Source organism: Salarias fasciatus, chromosome 1 (assembly GCF_902148845.1).
Source record: "Salarias fasciatus chromosome 1, fSalaFa1.1, whole genome shotgun sequence".
Lineage (NCBI taxonomy): Eukaryota > Metazoa > Chordata > Actinopteri > Blenniiformes > Blenniidae > Salarias > Salarias fasciatus.
The window spans coordinates 15022169-15040408 of NC_043745.1; the positions used below are offsets into that span (position 1 = coordinate 15022169).

The 18240-nt window shown below is 42.3% G+C and overlaps 1 protein-coding gene across 4 annotated transcripts; it reads right to left on the reverse strand.

Annotated features, from left to right (window-relative positions):
- Positions 1-63: 63 nt before the first annotated feature.
- Positions 64-11379, reverse strand: sppl2a (signal peptide peptidase like 2A). Of its 4 annotated transcripts, none has more exons than XM_030095902.1 (17): positions 11173-11379; positions 9569-9682; positions 8967-9149; positions 8495-8584; positions 8264-8397; positions 7270-7430; positions 7099-7187; positions 6771-6880; positions 5820-5901; positions 5520-5594; positions 4747-4803; positions 4337-4390; positions 3157-3256; positions 2635-2715; positions 2311-2471; positions 1201-1234; positions 64-556 (listed from the first exon to the last, which is right to left on the reverse strand). In XM_030095902.1, the coding sequence occupies exons 1-17, from the start codon at positions 11224-11226 to the stop codon at positions 516-518; spliced, it is 1620 nt and encodes a 539-aa protein (XP_029951762.1). In that variant the 5' UTR covers positions 11227-11379; the 3' UTR covers positions 64-515. The 4 variants fall into 4 exon arrangements, with proteins under 4 accessions (XP_029951762.1, XP_029951753.1, XP_029951776.1 ...); XM_030095893.1 differs by having other exon boundaries at positions 6771-6872; positions 7091-7187; XM_030095916.1 differs by lacking the exon at positions 4337-4390 and having other exon boundaries at positions 6771-6872; positions 7091-7187.
- Positions 11380-18240: the final 6861 nt, after the last annotated feature.

Below are 18240 nucleotides of genomic sequence, written 5' to 3' on the forward strand. Positions count from 1 at the left end.
TATTGGAGGAAGAAGCTGTTCATCTAGGAAGAAAACAGTTCAAACAAACACCACAACCAAGAATAAATAAAAGTTCCTTTATTTTAAGGCAGTAAGAGAAACCACATCTTACAAACAGAAACACAGAAACCCCAGTTATCAAAATGTGTTATGATATAGTAGTTAACACCCCAACCACCCAGCCCTGCCCAGAGGAAAACAACTGTCAAACTGGATATTATAAAGTGCATTCTCATTTTGTAGTCTGCAATCATCACCAAGACAAATTCTTCCATTTTTTCGAAAGTTAATCGAACAAACCTTTCAGGCACTGAACAAGTGTTTTCTTTACTCCAACACCTGTCTGCTACAAAGCATTGATTAAGCTCCCAAGCATTCATGTCAGTCAAAAACAACCTTACCATTTTCAGATTTTTTTTTTTTGATCAGTAGCACAAGTTCCCTTGCTTTGCAAATATCACAATTTCATTTTAGTAAAGGTATCCAGCTGTTGGGTTGGTGCTCAACGCTGGACGTCAGCATCGTTCACCTTCTAAGGATCGATCAGTTCTTCCCTCTGAAGAGAGCAGAGAAAATATTAAGTTGGTTCTCGCTGAATGCAAAACACAAAAAAAAGGACATACTCGGAGATGGGATTTCATTCTATGAAGGGGGTTCTGTGAAGATGTGTAGCTTATGAAAAGTTCTTTCATGCGAACATCAAGCAACAGCATGCAGAGGGTGACATGAACAAGTTTGCAGCTTCACGAAGGATGGATTGGTGAGAGTACAAACTCCTGTTGATTAGAAAAGTAGGTGAGTGCATAAAGTGGAAATCAATACACAGATGGCAGGTGCGCACACAAAAACTGCAAGAAGAGAAAGATTAAGTTAATACTAGTCCAGGGCCATATTTTCCCAGCACAGGTCTACTTAAAGTGTTTGAGAAGCCTCTGGAACACTCAATTTAAAGTCAACCAGAGACACCTGGTGGTCAAAAGAATGAGTAAAATTTCAGGCCAATATTTTCTTATCTTCTAGTCTCAACGTTTGATTGATCTTCAAATATCACTCTGATTTCGGATATTAGGGGGTTAAAAAATTTAAGAAAATTTCAAAAGGAATAAAACAAGCTGGCAAGAGATGAAAGGCACTAAGTTTAGCGGCACTAATGGCAGGATAGATGCAGGGAAGGCGAGTCTGGGTGAAAGGGAATCACACCTGACAGTAAAGGTTCCCTGGATGAGTCCAACACCTGGTGAAAATGGAGTCCAGTTAGAATCAGAAATCCTCGCACACCTCTGTGTGTGAAAGCTTTCAACACGTTCAAAATCACAATGCAGTGAACTGTTATTTTCATACATTGCAAATAAATCACTGGTGGGTAATTGGATCTCTTAAAAGCATTGTGAAAATTTGTGAGGGATGTTTTAGTGATCTTGATTTATATTAAACACAAACTTAAAAGTAAAAGATTGTTGCTGTAGTTCAGTACTACTGTAGTAGTGGGGCACATGCCAGGGGGGACTTTCAGCATCAAGGTGAATTTCAGAGACCAAATGCCTCAAATGAGTCAGAAAAAATTCACTCTTAGAGAGAAAAACATGTTGTGAAGGCTATGCCAGTTTATGTGATTTGGTAAAGTCCCAGTGACTCATTTATTTTACTTTCTTTTTCCTGTGTTAACAATCACACAAACTGAGCAGTCTTGTTTCCGTGTTACAGAGTTAATAAACTGAACTTGGAAATTGTTTAAACTGTTGCAGATGTTATCTCAGTTCAGGTGCAGAATGCAACTCATACAGTGGTTTTGTACAGACAAATTCATCTCAATTGTGTTTTTTTTTCCTCCTCTGGCAAGGGGATTTCTGTCCCCTGGGGGGGCCCAAGTGACCAAAATAATTGAGAACCACTGCAGTCCACTCCAGTGCACAGTAAACAGTAAACACTGTTTACTGCCTGGTAAAAAGCGGTTAATAAAAATGCAGAGAAAAAGATACACAGTTGCAGATCTACACTAAGCTCAGGAGTCAAATTTTATGCAAAGTGGATGAGATGCTCTGCCTGACAGGCCTGGTTAGGCTTCAGATCACACCCAATCATCTGATGAGTGGTGATCCTGGCAGTTTCCTTTATGACCTTTCTCAATCCTCTGGTCTTAAGAATATTACTGTATTGGCTGCGATTTCAGGAACTGGTGTTGACAGTCAAAGAACAAAAGTCCAAGAAGAACAAAAGAAAATATTGATGAAATACAACCACAGATGTCATACATCAGCAGAACGGAATTCCTGTGGAGACAGACTTTGTCTCCTCCCTCTGCTATCTCACCTCGTACATGGTTCCAGCCCAGAACTGCTTCATCTCACCCCGACACCCTGCCACCACTGCAGAGGTGATCAGGGTGAAGGGCACCAAGTACAGAAGGGCAGGCTGGCCCATCCCTGACAGCAACATCACTGCAAATGTCAGGATCATTCCCAGGAAATAGGCTACAAGACAGAAAAGAGAAGAGAGAGACATCTAGTGGTCAACAATCAGAATGGCAACTCAACTATTTAATCTGATTTACACAACATTAGGTGACATTTTTTCAAAAGCTATATCATCTCAATCTGTGGTAACGCAAAGTTATGATGACAAAGATGTACATACCAAAGCAGCAGCTGACAAAGTAGACCTTCCGTCGGCTGTTAACCCAAACATCAAACCTGCTGCAGTAGGCCACAAGGAGACCTGTCGGATCAGTCAAAGCAGAAAACTATTTGATCTTATATGTTTTTGCATCACAAAGTTTTGAATTTCTTTAACACAGGCTGTTAAAGAATTTCAAAAAGTAAACTTTAGTAGTCTTTTAAACTACAACCAGCTCAAACTAATCTTTAAAATGCAGATGATTGGCTATGTCTTTTCTTTTTTTAATTCAGGGGAGAAAAATATCACTAGATTTTCTGTGAAATGTCAAATGACATTTAGTTGTACTAGAACTTTGATAAAAACACAATAAGCTGTATATCGCGAGAATAAATGAATTCATAGAGCAGCAGTCATAATGGCCAACCAATAGTGCACTTTCAGTCATTGACAAATATTCATATTCACTGGCCTGGTCCTCAGAAATTTCTCAAATCAGACAAACTATGCATGTGGCAAGACTAGACAGATTTTTATCCTCACCTGGTACAATGATATCTCCATAACCCAGAATGGAGAACTGCATCCCGCACAGGTTCTGAGCCCAGGCCGAGAATCGTGGGACGCGCATCACCACTGGTAGCTGGGGAGGAAAAATGCAACAATAAAAAGAAACATTTTATACATTCAAACAAAGTATTGCATCAGATTTGTTGTTGCAGTTCCTGTGTGCAGCCAGTTGATGTTTTTCACCTTTTGTTCCAGTTAAGCAAGAACATAAAATTATGCACAAACTCAGCTTCACTAGAGGTCTGTGAGAACAGGTGTATGTGGAATAAGTGCTGCAACAGTTTACTAAAACTTCGTTTAAGTAATGTACTTACAATGTTGCATGCTTTCATGGTTAAAAAAACAGACTGCTTATAATTATAGCCATCAGCACTCTTTCCTTGTTACTGCATACTACTGGCTTAAATGTTTCACTTTCATTCACTCATGTGTGCCGATGCACGTCATGCAACAAAACAGTCATCAAAACTTCTTTTGCCTTGAAGTGGAACATAAAACGGTTTTCACAATTACATCACGCTCAATTACATCATGCAAACATTTATCAGCCTGCTGACCACAAGTTCAAGATGTGAAGCACAAGAAACCAAAGCTGCCCTGAAATGGCTTAACATTCTTCACTATATCCAGTGTCTGAAAGAATGCAGGGCACAAAAAAGTCTTCCAAAGTTTACCTAAAACACATTTGTCATGAGTTTCAACATAAACTGAAGAAAAATTTATGAAAACAAAGAAACGACAGCAATCCCCAAAGACCAAAGCATTTAAAAATGACAAAGAATATTAACTCAGTGCAACGCGACAATACCGCCGCTTGAGCAGAACTGATGCTTTTCAGTTCCCACCACCTGATGTCATGTGAGAATCTTTGTGCTGCACGTTTAATATTGTAGAAGTGCTTGGGAGAAGCTTCAGTAAAAAGCAGGGTTGAGACTTTACACCATTAAAAAAAAAAAAGTATGCCACAAAAACCCTTACCAGTGAAAGACCTTGGGCGTCCATGCACAGTGTAGAATTCACAGTAGAAACTCAATATAAAATGTCACTTCGTTCTCCCAGTTGAAGAGCATGCCTTGTAAGACCAAAACGTCTCCCATCCCATCGTGACCCACACACCTCAGGACATAACATTAAAAAAGGCAACAAGTCTTACTTTCTCAGAGGGAGCCTGGGGTTCAGCAGGGACCTCCACCGTGTTACCTTGTGTCTACGACAGAACCCGCCCAACCCCAGTGCACAGTTAGTCAATCAAGCTACTGTTCCCTTTAGGGCAACAACAACAAGCAGTTAATGAAGCTGGTAAAACTCTGATGAGGAACGCAACCAACCCAACGTTTTCTTTGCTCTTTCAGACATCAGTCAAAACTGCAGCATGCCCTAAACCCCAAATGTCTTTGCTCCTTTTCAAAGGGTATTTATGGATTGAAAAGATTTTTTTTTTCTTTTTTAAGTTTAAGCAAGTTGCTTCCATCTGAACTGCAACATCAAGTCAATCTGGTGGCTCTTTTGAAACATTTTTGGTGAAGTTCCTTTTCAAGGTAGCTGGAGATGTACAAATCTTACCCTTTCTCCAGCTGCGTCTGGGCCCAGAGCAACTTGCACCATGATGCTGACTCCATTCTGTTAACAGAGGAAGAAGCAGGTCAAGCTAACTCACTGGCGCCACCAAGCATCACACTGTTACAGCACAAACTTTACACATTCAATAACAGACATTTCAACGCTGGTAGGTCACAGAGGGAACTGCACACACGACCACAAACAATAGAAACTAAAGATTTTGTGCACCTCTTGACATTTGTTGACTTGTGGGGTTGAAAAAAAAAGACAACAGAAATATGATGGATTTAAGAAAAGATCATTGAATTTGTTGTGACCTAAATCTAGTAGTTTAATGCAGGGTGTATAATCGTGCCGTAGTGGCAGAAGGCTCTCTCGTTTTGGTGTTTCTTCATGGATGCTTTCAAAGCTGTTTCAGCATCACAACAAATGAAAAGTAGAAGTAGCCACGCCGGCATCGGGTGAACAACGTGCAGGCATATGGCGACTGCAACACCACTGACATCCACACAGTACAGGAAAAAAAAAAAAAAAAGTATACCTGTTATAAGTGAAAATACAGAAAAGTCTTGTTTCTGGTTGCTGGAACAACACTGAGTGGCCTCAACTGAACCATTCAGTTAAGTGATGGGCAAAGACAGAGCAGCTGCAAAGGATATACTTTGAATTGTCCAAATTATAGATCACAACAGACAAGGTGAAATCTTGTGTGTGGGGAAAAAAAAACCTTACTGTTGAAACTTGGAAGATCATAAAAATTGATTTCATTTACATACCTTGGTGAAGAAAGGAGTGATGAAAACAAAGAAGACATCATACACAAGCAGGAGGCTCAGCAGAATCACACAGATCTATGAGAAACCAGAAAAGAAAAACACATTATACTGATGTTCAAGAATGAGGGAAACAATATCTCATTCTTTCAAATGAACAGAAAAAAAACTGCAACTATTTCCATGTCTGTTTTGGTAATGGAGTCCTGTGGGACCAATAAAGCAAATCATCGGAATATAAAAGGTCTAAGAAATACCATGTTAATAACTGAGGGGGGAAAAAAATAGTGTATAAAGTCAAACCTTGAAATTGGACAGTGAAATGGTCTTCATGAAGTTGAGACAGAAAGCGATGCCAAGAAGGTCCTGCAAGATCCAGATCCATCTGCAAAGACAGAAGCTCTTTCAACCTGGAATTTCTTCATGAACAGTATAAATGTAACTACAGAGCAAGCACAAGGAGGAACTAGATCAGGACACGTCATGAAAAACAACCTGAAAACTTACACTTACTAAATAAACTACAATACAGTTGAGATAAATGCAAATCGACATAACTGAAGTATAGTTCAGCCTTACGAAGCATCAATTTTCATTGATACTTAGATTCAAATATAATACTTATTGAAGAAGTAGTAGAATAAGAACCAAAAATACAAAACCTTTTGCCAACCAACAATAACAACAGATAATGTACTTTTGGACAGCTGTGTTTCTTTTGCACAAGAGAAAACCAATCTATTGGTTATGAACCGCTGCCAGGGCAAAACTCTTTCAGAAAGTTTCCCACAGCAGAACAAGGTACCTCAGTGTCCAGATCCACAATCATAATACTGTATTGGGCAAATTTTAAGATGCGTTTTCCATGGAGCAAGGTTTGACAAATCACTTTGTCTGATATTGAGGGTTTATTTGTTTTAGTTTTTTTTTTCTATTGAGGCTGATCCTCTAAACTGCTGCTTGAGTCTGAATGTACCATCAACATTTCAAATGTGACACACTGGCAGTTTTTCCAAGTTTTAATCACAAGCTATGCTCCGCCCACCGCTCGCGTGTCTGAATGCGTTTTCAAAGCCAATGAGCAAAAGAGGTGTTTAAAATGACATGGAAAAACTGCAGAAAGTCACTGTAAACAATTGATTCATGTGTTATCTTTCCAGATCATAAAACAAAGCCTCTTTCTCCTTCATAGTCACAACAACAACGACAGGAACCAGCAGAGCAGATGCTGCGTTTCCTGTGATCCAACAGTACCTGTCTTCATTTCTGTACACTCCCCAGACCACAGCGATGCTGATGCACACAGCAGCGAGCAGAAGAGACCTCACAGAGCAGTTCCAGTTTCGGACAGAGAAGCTTAAAGCAGAAACAAGTCAACCAATGATTACACACATTTGTTCATGAGGTGCTACCATGGAAACATTGCTTTCAGTTCCGCTTCGGCTTAAAAAAAAAACTTGCTATTAGACTGACACTTGTGAGAGCCGTCTGGGAATAACATCTATCAATTTGATAGCTTCCTCGTCATGGAGAACACGCCCAAATATTTACACAATCAAAAGCCGTGTTCATACTTTATGCTGCCGCAGCCAATTTTTTCCATCACTGCATCGAAGCAGCTGTAGAGCGCCGAGGCAGACGCCAGGCAGAATATGGCAATGATGACATAAACTAGACAGAGAAAAAGAAGACAAGAAAACTGATGAGGTTACTTTCTTAATTCACGGTGGAGCTGAGGGACTCGCCAACTCACCGAGTACATTATAGAAGAAGTACATGAGGACCAGCATTCCACACATCATGGCCACAAAAAATATCACTTTGAGGGGAGAATACAGGAAAAGCTCTCCGCTGTCTGCTTTGCCGTCTCCTCCTCCAGCCTCTGAATTACTCGACCGACTCTCCAACCGGTCCCTGCCACAGACAGGAAAACACTGTAGGGTTAGTGTGTTTGTTAAGCGTCTTTGAAAATGATGGTTCATTACAGGCAGAGAAGGGCTGGGCTAGTTACATACTGCATCACACACAAACGTGGCTAAACAAACATGGCATATTGTTTCAGTAATAGCATCACATAATAGGCATGCCATTCAAGTGTCATCTTCAAGTGATGAGAGTCACTGGTAGGACTACTTGTTCTTGCAGTCCAGATGTCTTATTCTTTAAAACTGTAATGGCACACTTTTTTTTTTAATGATTACTTAGCAAACCATTAAACTATGTCACCTCCACTATAGTAATAACAGATGTACATTACTTAAATCTGAGCCTAAATGGCCGCATCAAGAAAGGCAACTAACAGTGAACATCACAGAGGCCTTTCCCTGAAGATCACTGCGATGTTACCCCAGGTTCTTCTTCCTGACCTCATGTGCACCAGAGCACATCAGGTTAAACCGGAAATTTGTGCTGCAGAGCACACAGCTGCTACTCTGACAATTTACGTTGTCTAAATTCCAGAGATGTTATTGCATTGCTTTTTATTTTCATTATGTGCCACTCCAATTATCTGGTGAAAACACCTCCTTTTTTTTTTTTTTAATTTCATAAGTCTCCAAAATAGGTGCAGTTTTGTGTAGCACTATGCAACTGCACCAAATGAATGCAACCTTGAGGAAAAATACATGGCAATAGTAGCACTGCAAGACAAGTAACATCTTCACAGTGATATCATGTAGTTTTCAAACAAAACTATGTCTTAAACTGGGAGTTTTTAATCTAACTTTATCTGTGAGTGGAACATTCACCTTTCACAGGCACCGCTCCAGTAGCCACCGAGGGACACCGTGACAATAGAGATCAGCAAGATGACAGCAACGCTGGGATCAACCTTTGACAAGGGTGGAGCATACAGCTTCACCTGCATTGTGTCACCAAACACCTGAAAACATGGAGTCAAACAATATATTATCGTGTGAAAAGTAGTCTCAGGGATTTTTACACAAAGCATGAAAACAATGTCAAAAAGGCTTTCCAACCGTTTGTGCTTCCCGGAAATCCCGGTACCTCATGAGAGCCAGGGGAATATGGACTTTTCCATAGTCTGAGTTATTAGCTGACGGGGTGACCTGAAGAATCAAATACAAAAATGCCTTTTCAACAAACCAACTTGCTAAAGAAGGAAAACTGATGCAGTTTTTCAGTAAATTGGTTTTTTTTTATTATTTTTATTATTAATTTTCTATTGTCTAGTACTGAATGTGGAAAAAAACAAACGCATGATGACAACATGAAACTTCAAACAGATATATTTAGATTAAAAAAAATCCCCTCAAAGATGCCACTGATGTGTCACTTCCTCATGTATGCTGACACTAGTAATCTGTCAAGCGACAAATAAGAAAATGATTAACCATTTAAAAACACACAAACTAAAAAATGATCAGTTAAATTAAACTTCTTTTTCAGCTTTAACTCAAGGACGCAACACCATGGAAGCAAATGTCTTACCATTGTGTCGTTGCTGGCAATGAGCAAGGCAGCAGCTCCAAGACTCTGAGCAACAACAGCCTTTTGGCTGAAATTACAGTCTCCCCTCATCACAACCAGCGCACTTCCATTTACTGTGCTTGGAGAGACCCCTGTGCTGTCACACAGCATTGTGGAGATCATATTCACCAACAGGAACTGTGGCTGTAGGAGTGAAGACACGGACATAACAATGGGTTTGGGACGGTTTGTCTTTCAATGGTATTGTTAGACATTCCAACAAATAGCTGATCTGGGATTTTGGTGGATCTCCTGCCACACTTTGTTCTGCATACGATCAGCCGCTCAAAAGCCAAGATAACTGTTAAAAGCTATCAAAACTCTCAAAAGAGAAAAAAGCTCAGAAGCACTGTGACTGAATGTTTCTAAACAAAACTAAACCAAGTAGTATAGGCTTCATAGTCCTGTCACCGTCCGACAAATATATTTATCAAGTTTAACAAACTAGACTTGTTTGAAAAATCACTATCAATCAGAGTTAGTCTGTTAGGGGGAAGTAGAATTCACAACCCCTGAGCATTTACTTAAAAAAAAAAAAAAAAAAAAAAGGATTTGAAACTTACCGCAGCATCTAGAGATTGTGAAAGTGGCGTCCAAGAGTGATTGTGTACAATGCAGTACTCTCTACTCCCTGCGATCTGGTTAGAAATGTGCAAGATGGCCTCCTGGCAATGTACCTATAGGAAGAAAAAAGTTTTTTTTTTTTGTTTTTTAAGAATTGATATGACAAAACAGACACAAGGTCCTGATATAACTCACTCAGTAGACCTTCATTTATAGAGCACTTTTCCTCCAATAAAAACAGATCTCCTCCCTTTACCACAGACAAACAGTCTGAGGGTGGTAGGTAGGGCTTCTGACATTAAGCACACTATGGGCCAGAACAGGATAAGGCAGTACAAAAAAATGAATGGATGGATTCTAAACTTTAAACTAAAATACACTCCTAATGGTTGTTGACATTTCGACGGAAATAAAAGTGAGGCCTGCAAGAGGCATTCACCATAACATGTCAATTTACAATGCAGCACATCAGTCTCTCTGCATTTTGTTAAGAGTGAAGCACGGCGATGGCAGCATCATGCTGTCTGGTTGTTTTTCAGAAGCAGGAACTGGGGGACTACTCAGGAATGCAGCAAAGAACAGAGAAATGCTTGAATAAAACCTTCTCCAGAGTGTTCTTGAGCTCAGACTGAAACTCAGCTTTCCACAAGAGAACACTCAGACACAAAGTCAAAACATGACAGGAGTGACTATAAAACAACTCTGCTAAAGTCACAGAAAGACACACAGCCAAGCTCAGACTTGAATCTGAAACAAACACTTTCAGATGTCTCCAGACACTCCCCCATCCAATCCTGGGACAAACTGCCCAAACACAGGTGTGCCAAGGATATGGCATCATATTCTAAAAAATAAAACTTGAGGCTGTAATTGCTACCAAAGGTCTATCAATAAAATATTGTGTAAGGATGTGAATACCCATGAATATATGGTTCCCTTGTTTATGTTTCGTTTTTCTAAATAATTTTGCAAACAAAAGAAATCGCGTTGTCCTATGGAGTATTCAGTGTAGAACTGAGGAAAACATTTCATTTTGGAATAAAGCTGTAACATAACCTGTGAGACTTATGGTTTTGTACCAAATGGATAGAGTAGTTGTCTTTATTCATTTAATAGAACGTTGAAAAGTGTGTGCCCATGAAAACTGCGCCATGAACCCAGTGTGTGTTGCTTTGTTGATCCAAAACCACTGGAATGAGTCCGGAAAGTTGCTTTACGGCCTACTTTTAACTCATCTTTATTCGGAAACATTAAACACTTCCTACGTGCGCTGTATTCTGAGTAATGACTAAGTTCTTATATCAATCCCTTCTCCTGTTGTCTTCATTTTGGATATTTCAGACGTGTCTAAGCTCAGTGTTTTATTAATAGACTTTATTATGAAAACTTCAGTTTCAGAGAGTCGCTAACAACAAAGCTAACTGACGGACTCAGCGTTCTGCCATTAGTTGTTCACTTGTCAAAGCTTGTATAAAGACTTATTGTCGCCTTTAGCCTCCTCTACGTCGTGTAGGTTTTAAAGGCGAGCCACTGACAGACACAGCAGGTTTATTTTCGGTTTCTGGGCCGTCATCTTGCTCGTTGTGACCGTCCGTTGACTCACCTGCGAAGCCAAGAAAAAGGCCGACAAAAGCACAATCCTGACAGCTCCCTCCATCGTAGAAATATCCACTTTTCAACACAGTCGGCGAGCTTGAGCACCAAGTGACAATGCGTAAGAGCTAGGAGACTCTTTTGTGCTCTCTAGGTCATCTTCGTGTTGATTTAGCTCTCCCAGCTGCTGCTGCTGCTGCCGCTGCTGCTGCTGCTACTTCCTGAAACGGCCCGCCCGCAGCACGTGACATGCTCAGACCTGCTGCTTTAACTCTTTCACAGGCAGAAGCCCAAACGTTACACAGATCCATTAAACAGAAGGAATATTTTTGAAGGCTTTATTTCCTCACAGATTATGAAAACATAAACCTCACTGTCTCAGAATTAGATTTCTACTTCAAAATCAATTTAGGGGGAAAAAAGTGGGAAGGTTTAACATTAATGTCAGCTTTCTGACAAATATGTTCATTTATAGGCACTCAATACCTGGTTGGTGCTTCATTTGCATGAATTACGCTATCAGCGAAGTGTGGAACAGAGGCAGTCAGCCTGTGGCATAGCTCAGTAGTAATGGAAGTCCAGGCTGCTTTTTTTGTGAGCATTTGCATTGTTGCGTTTACAATTTACTGGCCAAACAAGCACAGGCGCACCATGGTCACTGAACCAGCTTTTTGATACCTTTGACAGTGTGGGCAGGTGTCAAGTTCTGCTAGGTAAGTTTGGTGTACAGTAAGTGAGTTCTCTCGTATACACACATAGAACAACACAAGAGAAAGTGATAACAGTGCCTCAGCTAAAAGAACAAAGAGGACGGCCCCAAAATAAAAATATATATATATATCAGTAGACAAAAAAAAGGGGCCTAAAAATGTCAAAATCAAGTCAAATGATAAAGATGGGCCATCCATAAAACAAGATGAAAGAAACAGTACAAGGAATGAATAAATACGTTAGTTAATGCTGTGGTTTCTCACATTTGTTAATAGCATGGATGGCCGCTGGTACAATGCTGTTTTAGTTGCATTTGGTTTTGCAAGCAGGCACCATAAACCTCCGACCTGATGGGAGCAGCTGAAACTCACCATTAAGAGTCATCTCTCACAATAGAGCTTGCTATCTTCTGTAACTGTGTGGTGTACAGGGCTTCTGGCTGATCTCCAATCAGCTTGGATCATTTCATGATTTGGTTTAAACAGTTTTGTTTGAAATCAGCACCTCCTTACAACCTGTCAGCTGAAGGCATGGATATACATACCAATGAGCAGAAGAAGGAAGGTTGAAGCACACTGAAATTTCCTGGTAAATGGCTGTGTCGACTGTGGACTCCAGACAATCCAAGGGACAAACACGAGAAGATGATATGCCAGCCAGTCCAAGTCATCACTTGAAAATTTCACACTGGACTAAAACAATGTGGGTTATAAGCCTTTCTATTTTTCCTCCAGACTGTGGGACCTGGATTTCAGTAAAGAGAACTTTGGACAGTGGAGCAACAGTACAGTTCTTTTTCTCCACAGCCCAGGAAAGACACTTCTGATGTCTCTGATTCAGCACTATCTTGACAGAATAAATGTGACATTTGTAGCCCATGTCTTGGATTCATCTGTGCGTAGTGGCTCTTGATGAGCTGACTCCAGCCCTGGTCCGCTCCTTGTGAAGCTCTACCAAATTCTTGAATGGATTTAACTATCAAGACTGCAGTTTTCCCTTCTGCTGTTGCACCTTTTCCTTCCACTCAACCAACTTCTTGAACAATGACCTTTAATGGCTTCCCCTCCTTGGGTGTCTGAGGATGAGGGTGACTGTCTTCTGGATGTCTGTCAAGTCAGCAGTCTTTCCCAATGCAGTGTAGCCTACAGACTGACTGAGACCATTTGAAGAGTTACAAGATCTTTGCAGGTGTTTTGAGTTAATAAGCTGATTAGGGTGTGGCACCAGGGCCGGCTCTAGGCATAGGCGAACTAGGCGGCCGCCTAGGGCGCCACGTCCCGAGGGGGGCGCCGTGGTCGTACAAGGGGCGTCACGACGCCCTGTGTTCCGTGTGCCCCGCTGTGCAGCGGTCCGACGCACTGCGCTCCTCGTCCTCGGCGCTGGCCGGCATTGATCGGTATTGTTCGGAATCGCTCCACAGCGCCCCCCCCCCCCCCCCCCCCCCCCCCCCCGCTCAACAAATGTCGGGACCGCTCGAAAAACACGCTCCCAAGGGGCGCTTGTCTCAGACTCGCCTAGGGCGCCTCTGAAGCCCGGGCCGGCCCTGTGTGGCACCATGGCTTTCCAATATTGAACTTCCTCACAATATTCCAATTTTCTAAGACAGTGAAGTTTTGGTTTTCATTATCTGTGAACCACAATCAATATGCTTTGGAATATTGCCATTGTGGCACTATGATATAGTTTTATGCATGAAAATAGTTGCCCCCCATTTTATTTTATAGTTAATGTCACTTTTTGTTGATGGGCCACTGTCCCTGTGTATCCAGCCCTCCTGAGATAGTGCTGTATAGGTTTGGCCAGCAGGGGGCACTCGGTATTTTGTGCATCTGTAGCTGGCGTAGAAGAAGCCAGTCTGATGCGGCAGTGTCACGATACAGAACGAGTGTGCCCGGATTGATTCATTTTTCCTGTTTTTGCAGGTAAGCTGAGCCTCAAACTTTATACAAATGATACATAGCAGTCGGGGGTGATCTTGGGTGCCCTGAAAGGTTGTAAATGTTGAGTTACAAGCTAAATTTAACACATTTTAGTTGGTAAAGAGAACTCACCACGTTTTTCATGAAGATGGCGGACTTGTACTCCTTGCAGAGTGTGGTATTGAGCTATAAAACTGTGTAATGTGTGTTTTAAGTTCATGTGATGAAGAGTGGTTAATGAAAGACGTACATAACTGTGGTTTGAACATGATTTTATGATTAGAACTTGTGTGGAGCAGAGTGAATGTGTCATTTTATGTGAAGTTTATGTAGAATTAATTATTTCAGCAGGAAGGCTGTGTTAAAGTATCTCTGTGATTCAATATTGATGCGGATTAAATGTTTAAACTGTCATGAAAGCTCTTAATTGTCATATATATGTGAACTGAAGAAGTACTTGTATTCTATGAGTGATAAGAGAGTGTTAACATGATCTGTTTATTTCATCTACAATAAGAATAGGGTACAGTTTGGAGAATTAATTTGAAATAAATTTAGTATAGAAAGAGAGTTCATAGAAATGATAGAGTTAAGAGGATAAAATGTTAAATAGGAATAATGGTTAAAAGCACGACAAAGTAATTTGAGTTGATTAAGAGTTTTGTTATTGAAGGAAATGTATATGGTGATTTTGATTGTTCAGGACTTTAATATATGTGATCAGAAGTGATTTGAATGTTATTGATTGGGAAAATGTTTTCATGATTACTGTTTTCTGGTGTTTTACAGTACATATAGTATTCTGATTGTTTTCTGTAGCTGGCGTAGAAGAAGCCAGTCTGATGCGGCAGTGTCACGATACAGAACGAGTGTGCCCGGATTGATTCATTTTTCCTGTTTTTGCAGCCCGGTGCAAAATAAATATGTTTCACAACGGATAAGCTGGCCCGTTTTCCAACTGTGTAACATATTTTGGCGAGCCAGCCAGGAGGTGGCGCTAGTGAGTCAACACCATCACCAACCACCTCCCTTCCCACGAGACGAACCTCCTGTCAAGGCAACAATGGAAGCCTTGCAGCCTCTGCGTGATCGGGTGAGTGCAGCTTTGTGGCAGTTGGAGAGAGAGCTTCTCATGGACGTCTGCAGGCGACTGAAATGTTCTGGCCTGGACAGTGGAGAGCCTCACAGCAGGACCAAGCGAACACTCATCAAGATGGCAGAAGGTATGTTTGATCAGATTGAGCGAAATGAAGAAGAAGATCAAGTTGAACAGTTTTATGAAGATACAGCCACATATATTCACAACCTGACCAAACAAGAATGTCAATCAGAAGAGAAATCCCCATCAAAAGAGTCAGTGCCAAGGAAGGACCCTGAAGACCCCCCTTCACGTGTGACCCGAGTAAAGAGTCCCTTCCAGACTACAGACTATCCATCCAAGACTCAACCAGAGCCAGCACGAATGCTGCAAGAGGTAACATTGAGGAGGGAGTTTAAGATCTGTGGGCAGATTGGAGAGCATGGACAGAAGGAGAAACTATCGTACCTCAGCCTCGTCCGCCAAATTGAGAATGGGCGTGAAAAGGGACACTCAGAGACCGAAATAGTTGAGGCAGTAATCAGGGCCATGAGTCCAGGAATGCCTCTAAGGGACATGTTGGAGATAAAACGTGGGCTGACGCTCCCTAAGCTGCTCACCATACTAAAGGGACACTACAAGGTAGACAGCCCCACCGAGCTTTACCATCAGCTCCTCAATATCGCCCAAGAACCCAAAGAAACTGCTCTGAACTTTGTATTCCGTGCAATCGAACTCAAAGAGAAACTGTTATGGAAAGCCGCAAATGAGGAGACTGATGAACTGTACAGCAGAGCCACAATCCAGCGCAAGTTTCTCCGCTCCATTGAGACTGGGCTGCTCAGTGACTCCATTAAGTATCAGTTACAGCCCCTCCTCAGCGACATGAGTGTAACGGATGAAGAACTGATCGAGAAAGTCAACGAAGCTTCAAAGCTAGAAAATGAAAGATGTGAGAAACGGAAAAGATCCACTGCAGCCAAGATGCCCAGGGTGCAAGAGCTCCAAGCAGAATGTCAGGTGGCCCCTACACCTGATCAGAGTCACTCCAAGCCCAAAGAATCTCCCACTGCAGTGGCTGTGAAGACAGTTAAAGGTAAGGAGACTAAACCAGACACACAGCAGATTATTGAAGAACTGCGGAAGGAAATGAAAGAAATGTTTATGGCTGCTATGGAAACTAACCCGCGCACTGTGACACCAAGACAGAGAGAAAAAGGCTGTAGAAAGTGCAGAGAAGAGGGGAAAGGAGAAGGCTGCACGCACTGTTTCAAATGTGGTCGAGAAGGTCACTATTCTCGTGGATGTCGAGCACAGAGAATGCAGTCGGGAAACGGGGAGGGACTACTGAGATGGGACCAACAGTAGTCGAAGGCCAAGGGTCCCAAAGTAAGCACCCAAGCCCAACCCCACCACCCAAAGAAACAGCAACGAGCACCCTTTCAGCTGCAACAGAAGTTCGCTATCTACCGCCTCAACGCAAGTCACGGTTAGTAAGCCTGGTAGGAAACCGATGTACTGTGAACTGTTTTATGGACAATCAGCCAGTCAAAGTACTGTGGGATTCAGGGGCACAGTCCAGCATAGTAAATGAAAACTGGCGACAACACCACCTTCCCCACACAGTCGTCAGACCTGTGTCAGAACTGTTAGACAATGAGACACTCACAGTTTATGCTGCTAACGACACGCCCATCCCCTACATTGGCTGGATCGAAGTAAAATTTCGACTAAACAGTGAATCATCCCCAACAAGTGAGCTTCAAGTGCCAATTCTAGTTTCAAGTGATCCCGCCGTGGCCGGAGATCCCATCATCGGCTACAATGTCATTGAAACCATTGTCAACCAAGAAGAAGGAAAAACCAAAGGTGGAAGAAGACAGCTAGCCCACTATGTGAGTAAAGCATTTGAAATAACTGTTCGAACTGCTCACAATGTTGTCAAGCTCGTCCAGACCAGCAGTGAAGACTCAGAAATAGGTGTGGTTCGAACTGGAGTAAAAAGAGTGCATCTGCCAGCAAACCAAGTCAGCACGGTCTATGTCCGGTCACACCTAAGTTCCCGTGCTTGGAACCAGGACATGCTCTTTTCACCAAACGTGGCTGATCCATCACCCGAGGGGGTGATCTTCAATGATGTGTTGGTGCAAATTCCAGAGCGGAAAAGACCGTATGTGCCGATCCCCGTGACCAACACTACAGACCACCCTATTTATCTTGAGAGTCGTAAAGTGATTGGACATCTTGAACCAGTGAAGACGGTGTATGCAGCAGACCTTAAGACAAATGTAAATGAACTGACACAAGACAAGAGCCATACAGAACCAAAGTCACAAAGTCCAAGTAACACACAGCCACAAGAAGACAAACAGAGACCAAAATCATGGGATCCACCAGTGGATCTTCAACACCTGACTGAAAGTCAACAGGCAGCGGTAAAGCAGATGTTGCGGGAGGAATGTGAGGCATTCGCATACAACAGTGACGATGTGGGCTGCATACCATCTCTGAAAATGCACATAACCCTCCATGACACGAGTCCCGTGCAAAAGACCTACATGTCCGTCCCTAAACCGCTTCACAAAGAAGTCAAAGAGTATTTGCAAGATCTGCTTAACAAAGGCTGGATCACACCATCACGGTCTCCATACTCATCACCTGTGGTATGTGTTCGCAAGAAAGACGGGACTCTTCGCCTTTGTTGTGACTATAGAGAGCTTAACCGCAAGTCAGTTCCAGACCGCCACCCGATACCAAGAATTCAAGACATGTTGCATGCGCTGGGTGGAAGCTCTTGGTTTTCGGTGCTAGACCAGGGCAAGGCGTACCACCAGGGTTTCTTGGATGAAGAAAGTCGCCCGTTGACCGCCTTCATCACACCCTGGGGGCTCTATCAGTGGGTGCGCCTTCCCTTTGGTCTCAGCTCTGCACCCGCTGAGTTCCAAAGGAGCATGGAACACTGTTTATCAGGCCTCAGAGACACTATTTGCCTTCCGTACCTGGATGACAACCTTGTGCACAGCGAAAATTTTGAAGAGCACTTGGGGCACATCCGCCTTGTCCTCCAGCGTTACAAAGAGCATGGTGTTAAGTTAACCCCGAAGAAATGTGAACTGTTCAGACGCAGGGTGAAGTTTCTAGGCAAGCTGGTCACAGGTGAAGGCTACACGATGGACCCGGCAGAGTTGGCCCCAGTGATGGCTTTGAAGGAGAAGACACCTACCACCGTTGGAGAGGTACGTCAGATTCTGGGTTTCCTCTCTTATTACAGGCCTTTCATCCCCAACTTCTCCTGTGTAGCCCACCCACTGTATGGCCTACTCAGTCCTCCACCAACTGAGAACAACACTACCCCAGTGTCAGCTGACAA